The sequence below is a fragment of the Doryrhamphus excisus genome, linkage group LG7 (assembly GCF_037039965.1).
Source record: "Doryrhamphus excisus strain RoL-2023G ecotype Guam linkage group LG7, RoL_Dexc_Guam_v1.1, whole genome shotgun sequence".
NCBI classification, from domain to species: Eukaryota; Metazoa; Chordata; class Actinopteri; order Syngnathiformes; family Syngnathidae; genus Doryrhamphus; species Doryrhamphus excisus.
In genome coordinates, this window is record NC_136363.1 from 6,749,684 (window position 1) to 6,771,676 (window position 21,993).

Here is a 21,993-nt window from a genome sequence, read left to right on the forward strand (position 1 = left end):
TTCGTCCAAAAAAGAGAAGGCACCGTCAAGGCTGAACTGTATTGTACTTCCGGTGACACCAGTAGGTTTTTCCTTTTGTGCACTTTCAAAATAAAGGTTTTGTTTACGTTTACTTAAATAAATACTATTCATGTTTTTTTCAGGGAGATTTGACAGCCGTACAGTCACATTGTTATTATCTTTATTACTTATATTATAAGTAACTACATTTCCGAGTGAACTTGTGGTTTCTTAATAGATGGTGCAGGTGTACGTAATGAGTGTACTTGACAATCTCTCTTCACGGAGACCCGGAGCCATGTTGCTACATGTCACGCTTACAGTCGTTTGGACGTTTACTTTCACGCAAGGTTTTGGTCACACTTCGAATATTTTAGATTCCACATACATTGCAGCTGTGTACGAGCATCGTGTGATACTGAACCCGGACCCCCTTACCCCCCTTTCTCGGTCCAATGCTCTCCGACACATGCAGAGGAACCTGGACATCTACGAGGAGCAAGCTGCCCTAGCAGCCCAGCAGGTATGCACCACACGTGGATAGCAATACTGTATTAACCTTTAGCAGGCTAATTCATTCAATTGATTTAATAAATACATTTTATTCCTGTTGGGAGAACTTTTGATTCTTTTTTTTGCTGACAGTGAAAAGTTAAACTTTAACCAAGATGTTTGACTATGAACCGATAGACCCCTCAAGTTTACTTGACTTGACAAAAAAACATGGACTGTTATTATCCCAGCAAAGTGCTTATGAAATTTTCATGAATTACGCATTTTCAGAAGAACTGATTACATTTTGGAGGTGATCCAAAAATCAAAATTGTCACAAAATTCAGGGACATTTAGCCTTTCCTGTATATCGCATATTATCATTTCTACTGGGGTTGGTCTATATGGACCTTAGCATATATCACAATATGACAATATTAACATTAACATTTTTAGCATGCTAACATTAACATTTCGTATTGTTTGTATGTTAAAGAGCTTTTTCAGCCATTTTTATTGGTGGATACTTAATAGAAAGACTGAGTGCTACCATCCTAGGTGTTAACATGCTAACATTAGCATGCTAGTTTTTTATATTAGCATATTAACATTAACATTGTTAGCATGCTTACATTAACATTTTCATATTGCTTGCATGTTATAGCTTTTCCAGCCATTTTATAGGTAGATACTTAATAGAAAGAATGAGTGCTCCCATCCTAGGTGTTAACATGCTAACGTTAGCATGCTAGTTTTTGTATTAGCATATTAACATTAACATTGTTAGCATGCCTACATTAACATTTTCATATTGATTGCATGTTATAGCTTTTTCATATAACATTTTTAACATTTCGTATTGTTTGTATGTTAAAGAGCTTTTTCAGCCATTTTTATAGGTGGATACTTAATAGAAAGACTGAGTGCTACCATGTTAGGTGTTAACATGCTAATATTAGCATGTTAACACCTAATTAGCGTAGCAACATTGTTAGCATGCTTACATTAACATTTTCATATTGCTTGCATGTTATAGGTTCAGCCATTTTTATAGAAAGATACTTAATAGAACTACTGAGTGCTACCATGCTAGGTGTTAACAGGCATTTAACATTTGCATGCTAGTTTTTTGTATTAGCATATTAACATTTTTAGCATGCTAACAAATGAAAGACTGAGTGCTACCATGTTAGGTTTTAACATGCTAACATTAGCATGCTAGTTTTTGTATTAGCATATTAACATTAACATTGTTAGCATGCTTACATTAACATTTTCATATTGCTTGAGTGTCATATAGCTTTTCAGCCATTTTTATAGGTATAAACTGAGTAGAAAGACTGAGTGCTACCATACTAGGTGTTAACATGCTAACATTAGCATGCTAGTTTTTAGGTATTGACATATTAACATTAACATTGTTGGTATGCTAACATTAGCATAGTAGTATTTATAGCTGTTTTCATAGCCAGACACTTATGTAATCATTTACCGTTACTTCTTGGGCTGCTAGCATGTTAGTATTGCTAGCATACTGTTAGTATAGCAGCATTTCTAGCCGGTTTCACAGGTAGACACATACGTAAACACCTGGAATTAATATGCTAAGTGTTAGAATGCTAATATTTACATTGCTATCATGCTAGAGGGTTAATATACTATTGTGATCATTGCTAGCATGCTAACATTATCATTGCTAGCATGCTAATATTAACAGTAGAATTTTTAGCCATTCTTATTGGTAGACTATTATATAAACATTAAGCACTAACATGCTAGGTATTAGCATGTTAACATTAGCATGCATGGCACTCTACACACAAAATCAATCACAACATTTCCTCTTGAGTGGAACGTAACAATAAATAAACTGAACCTCATTACTACACTGACTTCTGATTTTTATTTATTTATTTTTTTAGGGTGCCCACATCCTGGTGTTTCCAGAGGATGGTCTTCATGGCTTTAACTTCAGCCGTTCGTCCATTTCTGGCTACCTGGAGACCATTCCGGACCCTGAAGAGGAGCACTGGAACCCCTGCACAGAGCATAGCAGATTTAACAATACAGAGGTGACTTCATAGCACAAAAGTTAGACTTGGAAACCCCAAGCTACTGTACATCCTCTTACTTACATCCTTCCTCTTGCTGAAGAATATTAAAATGTCAATCTCATTTGTCATTTCTCCTTGGAGGGATGCGGAAGCCCACTGATGTAAACATGAGTTGTTCTCACACTTGCCAGGTTCTCCGGCAGCTGAGCTGCATGGCTCGCCGCCACAATCTTTACGTGGTAGCCAACATGGCTGACCTGCAGCCCTGCCCGTTGATGCCAGACCCCGCCACTTCCTGTCCCTCGGATGGACACTGGCAGTTCAACACCAACGTGGTTTTCAGGTGCGAAGCCCTACAGGCCATTTGAAGAATCTACATCCTGTACCTGTGTGGAAAAAATCTTTATTTTTCATCATATAGGTCAGATGGACTGCTGGTGGCACGCTACCATAAACACAACCTTTATTTTGAAGGGGCCTTTGACACACCGCCGCAGCCAGAGATCGTAACGTTTGATACACCTTTTGCTGGGAGGTTTGGCCTCATCACCTGCTTTGACATCCTCTTCCACGAGCCCACAATCACCCTGCTGGAGAGGGTAGGAAGTGGACTAAAGCACTCAGGGATGAATCCACCATGTCCCAATACTTTTGCCTACATTCATGGTCCCTTAATGTGCATCCTCCAGGGTGTTCGTCAGCTGATCTTCCCCACAGCCTGGATGAACCAGCTGCCCCTCCTCGACACCATCCAGTTTCAGCGGGCCGTCAGCCTGGGTGCCAATGCCACGCTGCTCGCCGCCAACGTTCGCAACGACCGACTCATCATGACAGGAAGTGGCATCTACACCCCTTTAACGGCCTCCTACCATCACGCGCAGAGAGGGGACCCCGAGGAGGGCCGGTTGATTGTGGCTAGGATCCCCGTGTTGGACCCGGGTGTGGCTGCAGAGGGGAGTGGGGTCAAGCGGGGGGCCACAGACTTTGGATTTTGTCAGCAAGACAGCTGTGCTTCATCGCCACCATCCTCCTCCACCTTTACTTCCTCCATGATGCACGATCCTTTTACGTTCGTCCTCCTCAACGACACAAACGGTGACCTGGAGGTGTGTGACGGCTCCTTCTGCTGTCGTCTGCAGTTCCAGGGTTTTCCACAGAGGGGCAGTAAGGAGCTCTACGCACTGGGAGCTTTTGCTGGCACTCATACTGTGAATGGGCGTTATGCTGTGCAGGTAGGACACACTTCAACTATTTTATTACATCTTCTCAAGGAACAACGCAACAGAAACTAAACTTGAGAGTAGTCCGTGTACAGCAGTATAGATTGTATGACCATCCTTATTTAGTGCTGCCTTAATACTCTTGGGCATGGAATTCACCAGACTTAACTTAAGGTATATCTAAGTTTCATTTCATTCTTAAGTGCCTCGTTTATGGAGGTTAATTGGTTCCAGACCTGACCGTGATTGTAATAAGTACATTTTTTCCAAGTAGCATTCCTCATTTATGAATGGAATATTTTTGTAGTTGGAGCATACTAGAAGTTGTGTTTTCAGCCTTCTCATTACAGTTTTAGATGTGTGTGTGTGTGTGTATGTGGCTGCAGCTGCACCATAGATGAGTGGTTAGCGTGCAGGCCACACAGCCAGGAGACTGTGGTATATATTGTTCTATTACATATGTGTGTGTATCTATGTACGTGTGCGTTAAGGGTGTGCAAAATTATTGATATTAATTGATGCACCGCCCTCAAACACTGGCATTTTATGCTGTTTTTGGGTGCTGATTGGGCCCCCTGTTGAGTGTGTGTGAGGTTTCCACTTTTATTTTTGACAGAAAAGACCAATAAAAGCAAGTTGAAAAAAATGAGAAAAACGACATACTAACCCCTTACGTTTTTTTCAAAAATCACCAAATTCAAAATCTGGCATTTTATGCCATTTTTGGATGCTTCTGGGTTCCCTGTTGAGTGTGTGTGAGGGGTTTCCTGTTTTTTTGACCAGAAAAGTGCTTTAAAAGCAAGTTGAAAAAAGTGAAAAAAACGACAAACGAAAAAAATCACCAAATTCAAAATCTGGCATTTTATGCCATTTTTGGATGCTTCTGGGTCCCCTGTTGAGTGTGTGTGATGTTTACACTTTTATTTTTGACAGAAAAGAGCAATAAAAGCAAGTTAAAAAAAATGAAAAAAACGACATACAACATTTTTTTTTTTCGCCAAATTTCACGGCAAAAGCGTGTTTTTTATTTTTGGCTCAGTAAGTGTGATTCCAGCACACTGAGTGTGTGTGAGGTTTCTGTCATATATTATATATATGTACAAAACCTAAAAAAATAATGCGATAACTTATTTATTTCATTATTTCTATAACATTTTTTAAGAGTAATTTGCGCATGCACACTGGGGGTGTGAATCTCAGCACTGAGGATGATTCGATACACATCTTGATTCACTGCCAGAGATACGATACTTTAACGATACATGGAATTTTCTGGCGATACGATGCGATTCACCCTCTTCACGATGTGATAATCATTTAGTTCAAATCAATGCAATCTGATACGATATGATGCAATTCAACATGATGCAAATAAGCAAAGAAAAAAAAAAGATTCAGTGTGGTACAACAAAAAGTATTTGGCTTTATTCCTTCTAGGCATTTGGCAGTAAATTCAACTAAAATCCTGTTTGTCTTTTTTTACTATGCACCACTTCTTGCTAATTCTTTTTGCCATCGTAAAACAGCAACAACTTTTTAAAAACTATTTTCCTCACACTTTCCCATCGGCTATGCAATTACAATAGCAGTGGTTCAGTGGTGGAGTAAAACGATTAACCATAATTACTGCTGTAAAAAAACAGTACGCAGCAACAAAAAGTTAAAGTGACACTTTCAACAGTGCAATCAATGTTTGTTTATATTCCTGTCTGCAAAACATACTGCTTATATGCTTATCACTAGGAGGTAAGCTAATACAGTAGTGAGGAGCAGAAAGTGTAAAACAAATTTATACACTTTCAAAATTGTTTCAAAATTCAGGAAGAAGCTGACTGCGCTCTGCTGTTACGTCCGTATTCGATATAAGACACAAATGATGGTGCATTCAAAGCACCTGGGGAACAGCATATGGAGCGAGGTTTAACATTTATAAAACGGTGCTTGCATCGGATTTTACCGATACCCACAAATGCATAGAGTTGAATCTAGATTTCACCTGTCAATTGCGTCCATGAATGAGCCGATGCGCTCGCATCGCGCACATGTGCATCAATTAATATCGATTAATTTCCCACACCCTTAGTGTATATATGTATGTATTTATGTATGCGTATGTACAACTATGTACATTTTAAAAAATGTTATCGGCCATGCACAACCTGCTAATGGTGATGCGCTCTCCTCCTGTTTGCAGGTGTGTGCCGTGGTCCGCTGTGCAGGTTTGGAGGCCAGCTCCTGTGGGCAGGAAGTAGAAGAGGCAGCGACTAAACTCACCTTTACGCTGGAAGGACGGTTTGGGACCAAATATGTATACCCATCTGTTCTGGTGAGTGGTTACATCCTGGAACAGCCTGAACACATGGTGAAGACGGGAGATGGGAAGGTGACCATGATGCATTCAAACATGGCAGGGGGTCTTGTCACCGCATGCTTGTATGGACGTGTCTATCACCTGGACAACCAATGATCCACTGTGATGCTGGCAGGAGAAAACAAGATGTAAGATTAGTAATACCAACTTGAAATCATGTAACAAGTTTGAGTTCATCACGTGCAGGAGAAGTGCTCATTTCCAAAAAGGCAATATTTATTAATTTCCACACACATACTGTACATTGCTCTCTCTCTCTCTCTCTCTCACTGACACATACACACTTCAGTACATAAACATCAAGGTGTGGCTGCAGCTGCTGCAACAATCCTTCGGCTATAAAAAAAGAGGTCTGCAATGTCCCTCTTTAAATTAAAGTACATCCTCAAACTGCAAAGTGGTTGACCATGATCGCTGTTTGCTAACAGCCATAAAGACCCTTCATCCACGTGGTCCCATGTAGAATGATACATTACATTTTGTTCCTTAGTCCTCTGCGCGTCCTGTTACTAAATGTGAAGAAAATTAGTGAGATGATTCCAAGAACCTCCAGGAGTTTAAATATAAAGCAAATAAAAACGTTGGCCTTCTACCAGGGAGTGATGTAGTGTAATCTTTTTTGGGGGGGGTGTTACATCATACACTTTACCCATCTTGTTTTCTCTGTGATCTTAAGGCTTTCAGCACACGAGGGGGGGCAGAGTTCAGTAGGTCTCTGAATCAGAGTCATTCAGTTCTTCGTCCGCAGGGAGCGAGGACAAGGGGTGCTCCAGCCTGCAGTATGAAGCGCGGTCCGGCCTAAGAGGAGGCAGCGTGTGGAAAGCCACGCCCTTTGTGATGTGATTAGAGACGGAGTGGTGCTTGATCGTCTGAGGGAGAGAGAACGCAGGCAAATCTGCTATGGTGACCATAGGCGAGGTGGGCATCATGGAGTTGAGGATGAGTGCCAGGCAGTCAGCCACGTCACGGGTGGGGGCGCAGGCCAGAGCTGGTGTGTAACCTAGACAGAGGGGAGGAACAGGAGTGACCACCGAGGAACAGTCATCGTATGGGTATCAAACTCCCACTGAGGCAAACCGTTTTCATCCACTGCTTGTACGCTTGCTCCTTTTCCAAGAAGTTCCTGGACGACCACCGTTAAACCATTCCTGGCTGCGACATGGAGCGGCCTGCAGAAAATTCATTCAGGAATCCATGAAATGATCAAGGTCGATGAGGAAATGTCAACGAGATGACGACATACGTGCGCAGGGCAGCGTTGGTGCAGTTGATGAGGTTTTTATCGCTCATCTTCTCCAGGATCAACAAGGCACATGTCTCATGACCCTGGGGACACAAATTGAAGGTATTCATTGAACAAGTTTATTGAACATTTAGTTTGCAGTCATGTAACGCTGTCTTCCATCAACGTGAGAGGTGTTTGTAATATTTTGGTGAGCGAAATAAAAATAAACATGGCTGTCCCTGTGACACCACAGCAACCTACAACCATAATAAACATTATCTTAGTAACTCCCTTCCACTGGGTTTCATTAAATTGTACAGTACATTTGACAGTTGGTAAATTAAACATACAAGTATAGTAATCCCTCGTTTATCGCGGTTAATTGCTTCCAGATCCGAACATGATAAGTGAACCCTGTGTGTGAATTGAATATTTTTGTAGTTAGAGCATAAATAAACAACTGTTTTTGCCTTTCTAAATACGGCTTTTAACATTATTCGAGCTCTCTGGACATGTAATAACACCCCTATAGTCCCATTTACACTTTCATTCATTCATTCATTTTCTACCGCTTATCCTCACGAGGGTGCTGGAGCCTATCCCAGCTGTCTTCAGGCAAGAGGCGGGGTACACCCTGGACTGGTGGCCAGCCAATCACAGGGCACATATAGACAAACAACCATTCACACTCACATTCATACCTATGGACAATTTGGAGTCGCCAATTAACCTAGCATGTTTTTGGAATGTGGGAGGAAACCGGAGTACCCGGAGAAAACCCACTCATGCACGGGGAGAACATGCAAACTCCACACAGAGATGGCCGAGGGTGGGCTTGAACTCGGGTCGGCTAGTTGTGAGAGGTCTGCGCGCTAACCACTCGACCTCCGTGCAGCCCCCCCCCCCCTTTACACTCGTATTACCCAATATAATAGACATAACAGAAAAGAAGCCTCATACTCATACCCGTCTGTGTTGCTGCAAATGCGTGATGGCGGAGGTTCAGAGTTGGGTTTTAGCTTGGTGCAGGTTACGGCTGCCACAGTATCCCGTGTTAGTGATTATTATGCCTGTTGTGGGATAATTCACGTGCAATAAAAAGCCTGTTTTTCCCATTGATCAAACAATACAGTAGCATTACTGACACCAGTTTCGAAAACTAGATATCACCACAGAATCTGTGAATACATCTTCTGAATGCCTTCTATTTATATTATGGTTATTTTAGCCATTTTTTTTTTGTATTTTTTGTATTGAGTTATGAAACCCTATAGAGCAGCTTTGCACGATAACCTGCACAGAAACCTTATTTTGGTTGTGTTTTATGTCAACATCAAATAGTAGTTAAATTAATTAATTGTAAGCACTCTTCAAACCTTTCAGAATTTCAAGCTCTCATGGGGAGTTAAACATGTGCATCTTACCTTGCTACAAGCCAAATGCAAGGCAGTGTTCCTGTCAGCGTCCTGCAGACCAAAGTCTGCTTTGGTGCTGCTCACCAGTACCTCTGCAACACATCAAAGAAGAATTACAAAATGGAGCCTGACTCATCAAAAGATGCGCATGATAACTACTCTACTGACCCACGGCGTTGGTTTGTCCGTTGAGAGCTGCCATCATCAGCGGCGTTCTGCACGTGTGCCCGTCCACAACATTGGCATGAGCGCCGTGGCTCAGCAGCAGGGAAATGCATTCAACACGGTCTGAGAAAGCGGCAGCGTGAAGCGGGGACCTTCGTCCATACCAACAAGAAGAGGGTCAGATTGTCATCTAAACAGGAAGTGGTCGCTTATGTGTCTCTCACCTGCCCTTGGAGTCAATGGCGTTGACAATGTTTGCACCGAGGGAATCTATCAACATCTCAGCCACTCCTTCGTTATCGTTCATGCTGAAAGACAACACACACTGTGACGCATCTGGAGACACTTGGGGTATAAACATGCATTTGCTTACACGGCGCAGTGCAATGGGCTGAATGAGTTGCCTTTTATCTTCCTGAAGACTTCCTTCTCTAACAACAACTCCACACAAGCATCACACCCTGGGAGGAGATGGTTAAAAACACTTCAGTATTCTGCAAAGCTTTCTGTTTCAGGCTGTGCTTCGGTACCGCTGTAGCAGGCCCAGTGCAGCGGTGTGTAGCCTTTGTTGTCAGTGAGCTCTGAAAGGCCGTTAGAGGTCCCGTCAGCCTGCAGCATAGCGCCGAGGATGCCCACTCGTCCACAGGCGGATGCCAAGTGAATAGGGGAGAGACCCCGAATGTCCTTCACACATGCACTGGCGCCACGCTGAAGGAGAGTCTCCACACACTCCTCCTGACCTGTCACCGCCTGTGTGGACATCACATAGTCTAAATGGTACATGAGCAGCTTGGCCATATACGTAATAACATCATTCAACATTCAACAGAATAGCATCATATACACCCACTAACGTGATTCATCTCACCCCTCGGTGAAGGGCCGTCCTGCCCCAGCGGTCCTGAGCTTGGACGCTGGCTCCATGACTTAGCAGCAAATACACACACTCAGTGTGTCCGTTCAGCACAGCCAACATCAGCGCCGTCCTTTTCAACAAAAACAACACTGTATGAATCTGATGGTGATGAATTTTGCCTTCAATAAAGTTTTCACACACTTACTGCTTGTGGACATCTTGTGCGTCCACATTGATGTGTTGGTTGTTGTTGCTCATGAGGAGACGCAGGCACCCCGAGTGGCCATTTGTAGCTATGACACACACAAAGTGGGAACTTGATATCACTTCATTATCAAGCAAAACGGCACAATTAACTAAATTACAACTATAAGGCAGTCGGAAATGCATACAAAAGACGTTGTGGTGATATGTAGTATTCTACACTGGTCACTAGGTGTCAGTAATGTTACTGTAATGTTTAGTAAGACACCCAAGCAGCACATGTGCTATTATTGCAGGTTTTAATTATCTCACAAAAAGCATAATAACCCCTAACCAAAACTCAACTCTGAACCCCCGATGTCACTCCTAGCACCAGAACACATTTACAGCAACACACATAAGCACAAGTCTTATTTATGTCTACTATATTGGGTTATGAGTATAGGAGTGTTATTTCATGTTCAGACTGACTTAAATTAAACCAGTACGATAACTCGCACTGCTATGTCAATAGATTACTACTGTATGGTGTTCATTGATACATGTTTCAAGAATTTCAGAACCAAATTTGACACATTCATTTATAATATTAACTCTTAAGTATTATTATCTTAAGTATTATTATATTGTGTGATTTTTTTCCCTTTACCTGCAGAATGTAGCGCTGTTTTTCTGTGTGTGTAGTCACAGGTCATGGGTGAGGCGCCACGGTGTAGCAGCATGGAGACACACTCCTGGTGACCTCTGGAGCTGGCCAGGCTGAGAGGGGTGCAGCCTTGCGGGCTACAGACGTCCACATCCGGCATGGAGGACAAGAGGACTTCTAATGCTCCACAGTGTCCGTGGTAAGCCTGGATGGATGGATGGATAGATAGATGGATGGACAGAGGACCCGCATGAGCATAAGTATTTGCAATATTTTTGGGTGTGTGTGAGCACTGCGGCACAAACTTCAAAAGAGAAACTTTGAACTCACAGCCAAGTGAAGCGGGCTGATCGTTCCATGGCGCTCAGAGTCACTGGGGAAGTCTGTCCCTGATGTCTCCATTAGCTGTCATACACAGTTATGCATGTCACTTAGTGTTAGGCTACAAATTAAGGCTGACATTAGCAATAAAGTGGCCTGATCAGATTTTAGCTCAAAAGTATTCTTACCACGTCAAGAGGGGTTTCATTTGCCATCTGAAAGAAAGAAAAAGAAAAAGTGGAATGTAGGTTGATCCCAGTTCAAAAACTTTCCACATTTTGCTGACATGCTGGTTTCACAACACAACGGACAAAATACACACCAGCTCCAGAGAAAGCGTGCGGCCGTAGGCTGAGGCATAGTGAACAGCACTGTACCCGTCCTGGTCCCTCACTCCGGGCTCAGCATTATTCCTCAAAAGGTACTCCACACATCTGCAGCAATCAGAAACAAAAAGTATATCCGACAATTCATATTTCCTGATGAATATGACATTGTATGTGTGTGTATGATGCGGTTTAGTTTATGACTGGAACCTACTTTCCATCTGTGTCAGCTGCAGAAGCGTAGTGCAGGGGGCCGCAGCCTCTTTGATCCAGCTCATTGACACTTGCCCCGGAGCCCACCAAGGCAAACACACAGTCATAATTACAGTTGGCTGATGCATAATGAAGAGGACTCCTGTTCAGGGCACAGTTGACATCATTTACAGTATGTGCTGTGCAAGTGAAGATTTCTTACTCTCACTTTCCCTTTTCTCAGGCCTTTAGGTTATGTGTTTTTTTTTATTGCAAGCAGCCTCACCTTCCAAGGCTGTCTTTACTGTTAAAGTCTGCTCCTAAATTTAGCAGCAGATTCAGGCACTCCAGGTTCCTGATGATTAACAAAACACATTCGATCAAACACTGATACACCCTGCCAGTAAAATGGAACAAATAAGGACACACCCTCCAGCCGCAGCTGCATGCAGACAAGTCCTTCCGTAATCATCGGGAGTGTCGATGTCAAATCCTGAGACAGATGTGCAAACACAATCAATGTAATGTCAACTAGGAACAAGAAAGGTGCCAGCATCAATGTACCTGAGGACAGCAGCTTCCTGCAGCAATCAGGGAAGCCGGTGAGAGCTGCCAAGTGCAGTGGGAACATCCCATGAATTCCTCTCCTGGAGAGACAGAAGGCATGAAGGATAGAACAGTAATGTGTGCACCTTTTTATTTCTATTTAGGTCACTCCAATAAGGCTATAATTAAATTAACATACATGGCTAAATTAAAAGTTATCTAACACTAACTTGGCTATGCTGGCTCTGTGTTTGACAAGCGCTGTGATGATGAGCTCGTGGCCATAGCGTGCAGCGATGTGAAGGGCAGTGTTTCTGTCCTTGTCCATACAATCAATCTCAGCTCCTACAGCACACACACACATACACACACACATCAGATGAACTAGGTATTCCCATTAAAACACACTATAAATCACCTATGGCTTACCGTTCTGAATGAGGGCCTGAGAACATGAGAACCTGCCATGAGTAGCTGCCATATGGAGGGGAGTCTTCCCATCCTTACTCTGCACAGATGGACAACTGAATTTGCGCACTTAAATACAAAAGATTGAAACAGTTCAGTAACAACTGGCTCATATTTTACTGCTGCAGTCTTGTGGGAAAATGGAGCCACCAGTGAATATCACCCACACACATATTCCATGAAGCCCCCATCAAGCCCCATATGGTTGTGCATCTTGAGGCTCCATTTGTCCTCATATCAATTTCCACCAAAGCTACACAAGTGTCTTTCTGGTAGCTACTGACAAGCAAGTAGAACCACATACTGTCAGAGATGGAGGACATAGATGTGTGTGTGTAGGTAAAACCTGAGTTTTAATGACTTTTCAGTACGTCTGAGATGAACACACCCGCATGTTGATGTGTGCTCCATGGGCCAACAGTAGCTTTTGGCACAGCTCGCCCTGGCGTGATGATGAGGCAAAGTGGAGTGCAGAAAACCCCCGCTCATTCACCTACGGGAAAGTAACAAATCATAATTAAGCACAATTGGTTTTAGTTTAAATACAGACATACACACACACACACACACACCTGGTTGACGCAGGCGCCCGCCTTGATGAGTTCACTGACCACCACGTCCTGTCCATTGTAACACGCCAAATGGAGTGCTGTGTTTCCGTAGGCGTTCACCTCATTCACCTGAGCAGAGAAAACAGTGCATTTTACATGTTATGATATCTTATTAAGTATCGTTATCATCACTTGGTGCACAATGCTGACCTGGACCCCCAGGCCTAGCAGGTAGTGTACGGTGCTACTCATCCCACTGGAGGCAGCCGCATGGAGAGGTGTATAGGCCTTCTTGTCCTTACAATCCACCTCTGCTCCACTGCTCACCAACAATTTAACTACCTCCAAATGCCCTGCAACAGAGGAAGAACAGGAGATGAGATGATCAGACACAGGTGAAACGTGTGAATTATTTATTCAAAAGGTTGGAATAGGTCTTTGTTCAACATTGAAAGCCCAGTTTTGACTTCTATTTTAACGTAAATTGTGTAGTGACAGTAGAAACGGGTAAAAACCAGATCCCGGTGGTTGCCTTACCCATGAAGGCTGCCCAGTGAATGGCCCTCCTGTCCTTCTTATCAAATGCATTAATGTTAGCTCCTCTGGAGAGCAGCAACTTCACCATCTGTAACACCGTAGTAAAGTCAATATCCACTCATTGTCCACATATGCACGCATAGCGAAGAGACGCTAACCTCTGTGTGTCCACTGAAGGCAGCGTGGTGCAGAGCAGTGCGTCCTGCCCGGTCAGACACGTTGACATTGCTGAGCAGCGGAACTAAGGCTTCGCCGCAGCGTACCGCCTTGTTGCTCGCCGCTACGTGGAGTGGCGTCTGCCAGTTCTTGTCCCTGGCGTTGACGTCGGCACTGTGCTTCAGCAGCACCGCCACTGCATCCTGCCCGCACAAGGATAACGAGGAAGAGAGGATGTTTCATAGCCCGACAGAGGCAGAAGTGGGGCTATGTTGTGCAGAGAGAAAGCGCATGCAACACAACACACTGCGGATTTGTCCATTTATCTCAGTTTGCCCAATGTTTCACTTTATTGCGTCATATACACCCCCATGTCAATAGACCGGGGTAGTGCTGCTCCACTACCCTGCATTGTCTCTTTTCTTCCAGCCTATCACTCACTTGAGGATAATAATCACTGTCATCGACAAAGCCGTTACAGATAAGTCAAGTCTAAGCTAGGCTAGGTCTCAAATGACCCAATTGTGAGAGGGGACTTTGTTACCTCACTGCACGAGGCCACAGCACGGTGAAGAGGAGTCAACCACTTGCTATCTTTGGCATTAACTCTGGCTCCTTGTGTGGGAAACAGAGAAGGGATGCCAGATTAGAGTCTGTCAACAATGGCTAATAGAACGATGATCAAACCACTTTCACTAACCATGCAAAAAGTACTTTTTTATGTAATAATTTTATGAGAATAAAGTCAAAATATTAGTAAACTAGTCAATAAAAATACGATGGAAAAAAACCCAACAATTAAAAAGGTCAAATTTACTGATTATAGGAGGGATCTTGTGAGCCAACGCTACCTAGAGGATTTAAAACTCCCATGATTCTCATTGGCAAAGCTTTGGGGGTTAAAATAGCCCTGAAAGTGCACCTGTTACTTGCTCTTCACATTATTGGGGAACAGTGAACACACATGCATGCGCGCCCTGCTATATAGTGTTTCGTGACGCCACTAGTGGAAAGCCAAGAAGGCACACACTCGCTCTGATGATTTAGAAATCACAATACTGAGGGACATCATGTCACAAAGTGGTGAGCAGACATGTGACCGTAAAAGATGGAAAATTCCCCTGATGTTGAGTCACTTTTGAGTCGCGTGATTAATATCATTTCATGGATCTTCTCAGCTGATGCTGCCTAAGTTCTTAAATATCCGTCCTTCGGGCTAAAGATATGACATGAGAATTCAAATATGTCAATAGACCGGGTAGTGCTGCTCCATTTATATATTTTTTAGATATTTTTTTTTACTTTAATACATCGTGATTTTGCAGTAAAAAGTGATGGAAAGCTTGTGAACCAAGGAGAGATGTGGCTTACCTGAGAGAATGAGGAGTTCAATGATCTCGCTGTCTCCCAGGTAGGATGCAGCATGTAGAGGCGTTCGCTTTTCATTATCCTGATTTGTAATGCAGACAAGGGAAAGCATGTGTTCATCTACTTTATGTCGCAGCTCACAGAAGTGAGCACAACCCTCACATTTCAGCAACCATTCTATTTTTAATTGCTAAAAATGAGAATTTAAACAATAATGTGTTGAGTCCTTTTCAGAGGACAATAATTGTACACTGCATTCTAGGCTGTACACTTATGGTAGTCAGTATTGTCCCTTGAGAAGACATACTGTAAAACAGGGGTGTCAAACACGCGGCCCGCGGGCCATTTGTGGCCCGCAGGACACTAGTTTGAGGCCCCCGCCTTGATATGAAAGTTTAATGTTAGTGTGGCCCGCGCAAGTTTGATATGGATGCTGTATAGTACCATGTACCCAGAAAAAATTATTACGTTTGATTAATGTTCATGTTAAAGGTTAAATAACTGTTAATAGTTATCCTCCCTATCCGTGTGGAAGTGGTAAGTTTTTGGCTTTTTAAGTTTAAAGGAAATAACTTGGAGGCTACCGTTTATGTCGCTAGCTCTCTAGTTTGCGAGTTAGCATGTGTCTCAAGACCCTGCAGTTGTGCAATATGTTGTAAATAAAAAGAGTATAAATGTGACTATAGTCGTGTTTTGTCATGTCTACAGGGCTCTAATAATGCTTTGTTCATTTTAATATGAAAAAAATTATTTGTCTACCCACCAACTATATGTGGTTTCTTAAGTTTTTATTATTTGCCGTTTTATTATTATTATTATATTTATTTATTACCGGTTGATTGATTTTCTTTATTCTTGAATTGTTTATTTATTTTTCATCTTATTTTGTGCAGAAAAATAAATATTAAGATATTTGAGAACAGTGGAATGTTTTATCAGAGCTTTTTATTGTAGAAATTTTTTTTGAGGGGGGGGGGGGGGGGGACCTGATGCGGCCCAGTCTCACCCAGACCCTAACTCCAGTGGCCCCCAAGTAAATTGAGTTTGAGACCCGTGCTGTAAAAGAAATGGTTGCTGAAATGTGAAAAGTGTACTTTTGCCAGATACCGTACAGTATATTAATTTTTAAATCAGGATGCAAAATGTAGTGATCGCCATCAAGTATTTGTATAGGTGCATCAATCAATACTAGATGATACAGTGGATCAGCGCGTATGTTATTACTGTATCTTTAAAAAGGGTAGAATCTTTGAGTGTCCGTTGAGTGTAATGTATATGCATATCATGTCTAACATGAACTACACTCTACATACTCTCCATTCCCGAGCAGTCTTTGCTCCCCTCCATCACTGCGCCCTGCTGCAGCACCCCCACTTCTATCTTTCAGTGCGGCAGAGGGCAATCAGCAGAGTGGGGCTATAAACAAGCGTCATGTGACTGGAATAGGCAGGGGCCAGTAATCGCTGACTCCACGAAGAGCCAGTGTGATGACCCCAGCAATATTGACCAGCACGGGGAAAACAAAGCTTAGAATCAGACAATATCGTCTGAAAGACGGGGATCGGGTGTAGCAAAAGTAGGAATGACGAGGAGGAGGAATGAGATGAGGTGAAGGTTATGTCCTTAAAGTGGAGAAGGTGGTTGTTTTGTGTAAGGTGAAAAGCTGCCAAAAGGAGCTCTCAGTCAGTCAATAGATCGATATATCCACAGCATGCTTCTCGCCGCCAGTCACATTCCTTGTTTTTGTTAAATCTGCTCTCTCATCAGAAGAGCAGTGCATGACTTACTTGAATATTTACATCCTCTTTCTTGAATATGAGGGACCGGACTTCATCTGGATCCACGTTGAAGATGGCTCGCAGCAAGGATGGCTACAACGACATACAGACATAAGATATTATTTTCAAACCTGTTATCAGAGAGAGTCAAATAGTCGCCTGTGCCGTCGGTAGCACTAAAATTCCAGGTGGCTGTAGGTGCCACATTTGTTTATGACAGCGCGGCAGCTGCGGCACACACAAGTAAGCAAACCCTCTTACGTAAACCTAACAGGTTGAAACGGTGATCTGCTGCCACGTGGGCCGAGGTCATCTTGACTTCACAATGTAGTGTGCTGCGTTGCTATTTATGAAGACTACACATGATCACACGTGCTGCAACTTTCCTCAGAAGGAGAAAACGGCAAAAGCCAGGAGAAGACACACCGTGCAAGAGTATCGGTCCATTTATGGATGTAAACATTTCAATTGGAATCGGGAATGACGCCCCCTGAAAGGAAACGGATTGTGTCTAGGTTTATTGCGGAGCAACACGGTTCAAATATGTTTGTAGATGAAAGCTATGAATAAATTAATTTCCTGTATTTTCCTGTAATAGCGGCCTTCACTCTAAACCAGATGCATTCACTTCAATAAATAAACACCTCCTTAATTGCCCTCATAGACGGCCTACATAGCAGACATGGCATCTGTAAAGCTGATGTTTATGGGGAGTTGGAAACACTGTTGTATACCGTGAAAAACATTTCATAATCATAATTGGAAATAATACAGTAAAACCTTGGTTAGCATTGTCCAACTCTATACTAAATAATTGATAACACAGTGTATTTAGATGTTATATTACCAAAAATGAGACAGGAGGTGCTGATCTGTCAGTCTGTAGTTTAAAGAGGCTTCAAGTTTCAAGCCCTCATTTGCAGTACAACTATTTTAACTGAAGCCTGTAACACTTTGACAGACACGCTCGGTCATAAAAGGCTCCTGTCTGGACAATTAAAATGCTATAAAAAGTGACATTATATTGACTTTCACTTTGTCCAAACTGAAAACAAGTCTGTGTCATGCGAGTTACACAGATGACAAGTGGAACAAAGCTTGTGATGGTACATCCTGTCACTGGAGATGCATCCTTTCTGTTTAGACTGCCCGGCATTCTCTTGGTACTCGTAAGTAGGCACTTTAAAATGCAGTCTACATTCTGTTGGCTGAAATATTGCATAGCAGTGTTTCAGTACTGGGTTTAAGATACAAAGGCTTGGGCTTTACTGATAAGCTCTACAAACCAGCATTTGTCCCATTCGTTAAATTGGTGCTAAAATTAGCAAGTGTGGCAGGAAGTGTGTTGTATTTTTATACTATAGAATGTGTGTCTATATACGTATCTAATCTTGGGTTTTAACTTTGAGCCAGGTGTGACACGCGAGGAAAATCTCATGAATGTTTTCATTCACACACACACACACGTAAAACCAAAAAGTCCACAGACAAGACGAGGTTGTCTCACCTTGTCCTCCAGAGCAGCAGCCCTTCTAGGGACATGATGGGATCTACGGTCTGGGGTCGATTTGGGCCGAGCCGGCGGGGGTGCAAAGGAGGGCTCATCCTCCTCCACCTCCTCCAGCACCACGATACAAACACGACTGGCCCTCTCTGACCGCATCAGGAAGCAGCAAACACAAACAAAGCAGTGCCTGGCTCACAGAAAGACACTGTTCCCCGCCTACATATGTGCCCAATCAGGAGCACAGAGGTCACCCACAAACCCCATAAACACAGCCACTTCCTTGGAAACAACCAGTGCCCATCTCCATGTACAATCCCAGCTCAGCACGGTCCTACCGAGCTCTGCAGCACGCCTCCTTTCCTCCTCGCTCTATCCCGCTGTAAACACAAGTATAGGAGACAGCAGGGAATTCCTCTGCGTAATGGTGTCGGCAGGCAGCATGCGGCAGAATGACGCCGCTGCCTAGCGGCGCACAGGAAGGTGCGGGTCTTCGCTGCTGTTCTGCAGCCAGGAGCTCACGTCACACACTCTCACAAAAAAAAAAAACCCCAACAACAACAAAAAAAAACAGCCTGTGGACAGGAGCACTGGTGCATGTGTGGGTATGCGTTGCGCGTTTCAGGCAGACTGCTGAAGCCAGCTCTTTCCATAGAAGAGACCGGGAGGGGGAGGATGGAGGCACCGGGGGATCAGGAAGAGGAGGGGGCATAATTATGGTGACTTACCTAGAACTCTAGCATAGAATCCTGAACATGAATGGAGAAAACCGAATGACTCAGAACACAGAATGCGTAATACAAACACATACTGATTGAAGCCATATTAAAAGTTGCAGATTCAAGCATCACAGGTGCATTAGCACTGCAGTGTTGATGCATGTCACATCAATGAGTGTGTGTGTGTGTGTGTGGTCAAGTATCGCCTTCGGTGTATCAGTGGCACCGCTTCAAAACTCTATCTCCTCATTATGAAAGTGGAACAAACGGGCTCTATAAGAGAGAATGTGAGGGCAGCTAACAAGACCAGTCTGTGCGTGCTGTCTGCATGCGTCACACACCCTCATATTCAGACACACACACACATCCTAAAAGGAGCAATCTTGCCAAGCCACACAACCCCATTAACTAGAAGGGAGGGCAAATGAGAAAGAGACAAAGAGTAGTCAAAAAAAGTACGAGTATAATGGATTTACCACTGGCAATTCTCATGTGAAACTCTCTCTGCCGACCAGTTGTGCATGCACTAATAAGTAAAACATTGCAGTGTTGGTAAAACATTGACTATCCCGTATCGTGCAAACTTTTGCATGATGTTCTAACAGTAACACGTGTCCGTAGAGCCCGTTTAGGAGCACCAAAGATGAGAAAAATCTAGCATCTCCTTCACTTGATTGCTCCAAGTTTGAGAGAAAAGGCGGTCAGATGTTTTTCAACGTTGAAAGCCTCCTCCATCTTGGACATTACCCACACCTAGCTAGTTAAGCCCACTCTGTCCACACTATGCGTGACTACAGATACACAAAACATGTTTCCAGGAGGCCTACTTCTAGCATCAAGGCAGGACTGTGGGCAGCACACTTCCAATACACAATTGCAGGACCCGTGGGACTCATTTAAAATTGTTGCAAACAATGAGGAACACATTTATGTGCAATGTGGCACATACTATCTGACATGTTAGGGGGGATGCAGCTGCAACAACCTGAGTGTTACTTTCAAGAAAGCATTTGGGAGTCAAAGTGTACCACATGCATTGACCTCTGCTCTGACCCTGTGCTAAAAAGCACTGTGGGTAATGTGATCCTTGTCAAGACTACTGTGTTGTCTTATGATGTTGTTGTAGTAGTAGTAGTACTATCCCAGTCTATAAGAGCTCACAAATGCGATTCTAAGAACACATAAGCTTCATAGCAAATACCATTGTGTACCAAAATAAACAATACTTTACTTGAGGGCTTTCAGTCTGCCACTGTCAACACAATACTGATGCGCATCTTGGAAACCCTGAGCAGTACAAAATAGTGAGCAGTTTCTTTCTCCTGAAGCTAATGGACCCCCCCCCAGAACGGAACAAAATATAAACGGCGCCCTCTTGAGGATAATGATAACTCCCACCCCCAAAGTGACATTCACCCATGTGTCAGTTCCTGTCCTATTGTCCGGGTTTCTGCCACACAGAACAATAAAGAATGTAGATGGGAAATTAGTCACAAAGCCAGCTTTCCATCTGTGAAGTAAATACCGGCTGTCTGGAGGAAATATCAGACACAGACGTGTTTTAATATTGAAAAATAACAAATTGTTCAAATACCAGGTACTATCATTAGAAACTGTAGTTGGAACATCACAGTGACTACTCCAGCTCATCATTATGAGGGTAAGCAGTATAAAAACAATGAATGGACTGATAATATATATATATATTTACATACAACCAACGCTTTTTGTTATTGGCATCAACATGTTATCTTTTTGCTTTATATTTTTCCTTTGGTCCATTTCCCCCGTATTTGCTGTTTTGTTTTGATTTTTTTTTTGTCGTGGGCCAATAATAAACTAGCCCTGGGCAGCTCTTTGAATATACCTGGTGTTAACTTCATGGGCTCAACTGGAGATTCTTATTGTTTTTACACTGGTGGTGCTCCTTATCTCAAACGGGTGACAGCCCCCAGTTGCCCCGTAAAGACAAACAAACAGCTGGCTAAATAAAGCCCTTGTGGGAATACATATAACATATACTCGTTTTGAAATGGCATCTTATTCATTGGAAAACAACCATCTTAGATCAATGCTAACAACTAGCACGAAGAAGTTAGCGTGTACTCCAGTGGTTTTCACCAACAAATACATGAGCAATACGCGTACAGGTCAACGTATTAAGTTGCTTTGTTTTAGTCTCTGTAATAAGTGGACTTAATTGAAGTTTCACTCGGCTAAAGTGTCACAATAATGCAACAGGCGCCCTGACTAGCATCCTCCTCCTTTGTTGTGTGCGTGTGATTTGTTTACCATTAGCTGCTAGCTAGTCAAGCTAGCTCTAGTGTCAGTGGAAAAGAGCTCACTGATAAACATATTTTATGTCTTCCTGACAAGCCGTTTCATGTTAGTTAATTACATTAATCACCACAGCAGACAATCTGTGTCAAGGCGTTCACTCCGTACAACAAAGCTAGGAGGTCTGAACTTATATGGCTATAATGAAAAGTACGAGGCGTGGCGTGTTATTAAAAAAATGACAGTACCTGGTCTTGAATCTTCATAACAGCCATGATCCTGATCCTGGAAATGGAGGCAGTATATCTGCCCGGTAACTACTCAAGACTTGCTGGGAGAAAAAACGTGAATGAACGCAGACCACCTCCCACACGCAACTTCCTTCCTGCCACGGACCCAATGCTCCACTGCACGAGACAAACGTGACTCAACACCCGCATTAAGCTTCGCTGCTTATTCCAAAAAGTGTATCCAAAAACACAGTGTATCGAAATTTTTAACTTTTAAATTTTAAAATCGTGCCATGGAGAGTCGAGAAAGTGCAAGTTTTATTTAAAGGACTTCATGTTTGATGATCAACACATCCATCGATTTGATGGAAT

The 21,993-nt window shown here is 43.0% G+C and overlaps 2 protein-coding genes across 5 annotated transcripts; one reads left to right on the forward strand and one right to left on the reverse strand.

Annotated features, from left to right (window-relative positions):
* The first annotated feature begins 260 nt into the window (after positions 1-260).
* btd (biotinidase) lies at positions 261-7,874 on the forward strand. The gene is made up of 6 exons (XM_058046630.2): positions 261-523; positions 2,415-2,564; positions 2,738-2,889; positions 2,968-3,145; positions 3,236-3,778; positions 5,961-7,874. The coding sequence occupies exons 1-6, from the start codon at positions 299-301 to the stop codon at positions 6,231-6,233; spliced, it is 1,521 nt and encodes a 506-aa protein (XP_057902613.2). The 5' UTR covers positions 261-298; the 3' UTR covers positions 6,234-7,874.
* On the reverse strand, positions 5,897-21,799 carry ankrd28a (ankyrin repeat domain 28a). 4 transcript variants are annotated; one of them, XM_058046623.2, is made up of 29 exons: positions 18,399-19,457; positions 16,901-16,984; positions 15,117-15,195; positions 14,290-14,360; positions 13,748-13,948; positions 13,590-13,677; positions 13,263-13,405; positions 13,074-13,181; positions 12,890-12,994; positions 12,463-12,541; positions 12,264-12,378; positions 12,052-12,134; positions 11,917-11,980; positions 11,774-11,842; positions 11,510-11,650; positions 11,292-11,403; positions 11,158-11,184; positions 10,979-11,053; positions 10,652-10,853; positions 10,004-10,091; positions 9,811-9,928; positions 9,473-9,692; positions 9,316-9,403; positions 9,167-9,250; positions 8,946-9,094; positions 8,787-8,869; positions 7,381-7,463; positions 7,215-7,306; positions 5,897-7,137 (listed from the first exon to the last, which is right to left on the reverse strand). In XM_058046623.2, the coding sequence occupies exons 1-29, from the start codon at positions 18,552-18,554 to the stop codon at positions 6,842-6,844; spliced, it is 3,303 nt and encodes a 1,100-aa protein (XP_057902606.2). In that variant the 5' UTR covers positions 18,555-19,457; the 3' UTR covers positions 5,897-6,841. The 4 variants fall into 4 exon arrangements, with proteins under 4 accessions (XP_057902606.2, XP_057902607.2, XP_057902608.2 ...); XM_058046624.2 differs by lacking the exon at positions 18,399-19,457 and adding an exon at positions 21,640-21,799 and having other exon boundaries at positions 5,898-7,137; XM_058046625.2 differs by lacking the exons at positions 14,290-14,360; positions 18,399-19,457 and adding an exon at positions 21,640-21,779 and having other exon boundaries at positions 5,899-7,137.
* Between the last annotated feature and the right edge of the window lie 194 nt (positions 21,800-21,993).